This window comes from Penaeus monodon, chromosome 30 (assembly GCF_015228065.2).
Source record: "Penaeus monodon isolate SGIC_2016 chromosome 30, NSTDA_Pmon_1, whole genome shotgun sequence".
Taxonomy (NCBI): Eukaryota; Metazoa; Arthropoda; class Malacostraca; order Decapoda; family Penaeidae; genus Penaeus; species Penaeus monodon.
The window spans coordinates 34,033,231-34,035,265 of NC_051415.1; the positions used below are offsets into that span (position 1 = coordinate 34,033,231).

At 36.4% G+C, this 2,035-nt stretch overlaps 1 protein-coding gene across 1 annotated transcript in view; it reads right to left on the bottom strand.

Annotated features, from left to right (window-relative positions):
• Positions 1-2,035, bottom strand: part of LOC119592738 (WD repeat-containing protein 48-like) — a 12,399-nt gene that overhangs the window by 7,277 nt on the left and 3,087 nt on the right. Inside the window, exons 2-5 of the mRNA XM_037941674.1 lie at positions 1,544-1,657; positions 1,048-1,264; positions 780-829; positions 281-445 (exon numbers count right to left, since the gene is read on the bottom strand). Of these exons, the coding sequence (XP_037797602.1) occupies positions 281-445; positions 780-829; positions 1,048-1,264; positions 1,544-1,603 (492 nt within the window). The 5' untranslated portion in view covers positions 1,604-1,657. The remainder of the gene's footprint in view (positions 1-280; positions 446-779; positions 830-1,047; positions 1,265-1,543; positions 1,658-2,035) is intronic.

Sequence of the window (2,035 nt, forward strand, 5' to 3'; positions counted from 1 at the left end):
GCCAATTTCAATACACAAACCTTTTAACCTTAATGAAAAATATTTTACATAAAACTTCCATTTATAATATTCACCTAATTAATGACAAGTAAAATTTTTGATAAAGTTAGGGGTGAACAGGCATTTATTCAGTTTACAGAAACAGACAAACACTAATTCTATAAAAATAATACAAAATTATAATCACCAAGAATTTTTTTTTAAGATATGCCTAGAAAACTTGAAACACTCCTTCCAACTAGTTTCCCATAAAAAAAAAATATATATGTAAATAAAACATACTTGTGACAGTGTTGTTGCTGGCAGTAAGAGCCGTTAACGTTTGTACATCCCACAGGAATATTGCTTTATCAAGCCCGGCTGACGCCACCTGCTCTCGGTCCCGTGCATAGGCCAGGGCCTTCACGTAGTCCTTGTGGGTCCGGAGAGTGGACATGCAGAAGCCCTGATTAGGGAAAAAGAGTGTGAGGGTCGAATGCTTTTGGGGAGGTAATTTCTTGTATTGAAAATCAGATCATTTCTCCCTCAATTTTTCCCCCTTTTACTTGTATACCTTTATCAGATCTTTCTATCATTTCTCCCTCAATTTTTTCCCCATTAACTTATATATCTTTATCAGTTCTTTCAATCATTTCTTCCTCAATTTTTTCCCCCCTTTAATTTATATATCTTTATCAATTCTTTCAATCTTCCCTGTCTCTATTCATCAGGCTATTTCTCTTGTTCTATATATTCTCTACAGCTTTCTATTTCTCTCAGTCTAATACTGTTAGTCTTACCTTGTGAGCATTCCATACTTTCACTGTTGTGTCGGAACTTGCAGATATCACTGAAAATCCATAACAAATATATTAAACACTGTAGAGTAAATAGTTAAAAAGAAATGTCTACCCACAACAAATTCCATCAATTTCCAGCATCTTTTACCAACCAATTTACCCAGAGCTATGTCAAAATCAATATCACATGAGGAAAAAAATCAGAAATCAGACAGGCAACTACCACATCAAAGCCCTAAGTCAGCAAATTAATCCTGGGAAATCTCACAATTCTTTCCACCGCAGCAGAGCACAATGTCGTTGACCCAGTCGGTGTGGTGTTCCATGGACTGTATGTACGGGTCTTTCTGGTTCTTGCAGTTCCAGATGCGGATGATGGAGTCGCGGCCTGCCGAGTATAGCCTCTGGAGATATGGGTCATACTGCAGGGAGTTGACTGACGAACGGTGAAACTTCTCGACCTCATCTCGAATCACAAAGGATATCTGAAAACCAAGGAAGGGGAGAGTTAAACTGGGTCATTTATCTATCTGTAAATGGGAGTAATTATATTCAAATAATAACAACAATAAGAAATACTGGTAGAGATATCTACACTTCCCTACTCAGGATCAATTGATGTTCCACCATATAATGTTACATAAAGGAAATTTCTTTTATTTAGCTTGACGCAAGCAATATGATATCAATAACCAAACCCACCCTTTAAATATGTCACCAAAAATGTTTAAAGTACTACACTGACTAAATTAAAAAGGACCAACCTGAACTTTCTTCCTGGTTGAGTGAGTGCTGTTTTGCCGATGACCTACGATCATGGACATGCTGCTTGTGTGTTAGTGTCGTCCTCATTCATGAGTCACATGCCGTCATAATGTCTGTGGGTAGGTCATATATATATATCTTTAATCTGCATACAGTCCTCCATGTGTAAACTTAAATATTTCATACAATAAGATTAGGTGACTGACAGTCACTCAATATCTATAATATAATTTATGTAAAAAAATAAGTAATTGGATAGAAAATATTCTGCATGAGACCCTGCACGGATAGAGAAAAACTATTCTAATGGCTAAAAAATGAACAAAGAAATACAACCATGAATGGAAAAGTCATTGATCAAAGTCTGCAGATATATATGAACATGCCTAAGTTCAGCTGCGGTCTGGCCTCCATTCTTTGTACTCTGACAAAGGCAAGTAAGTAAATAAATAAATACAGATGGTGATTCACTCTTCATCTCCACCCATGAG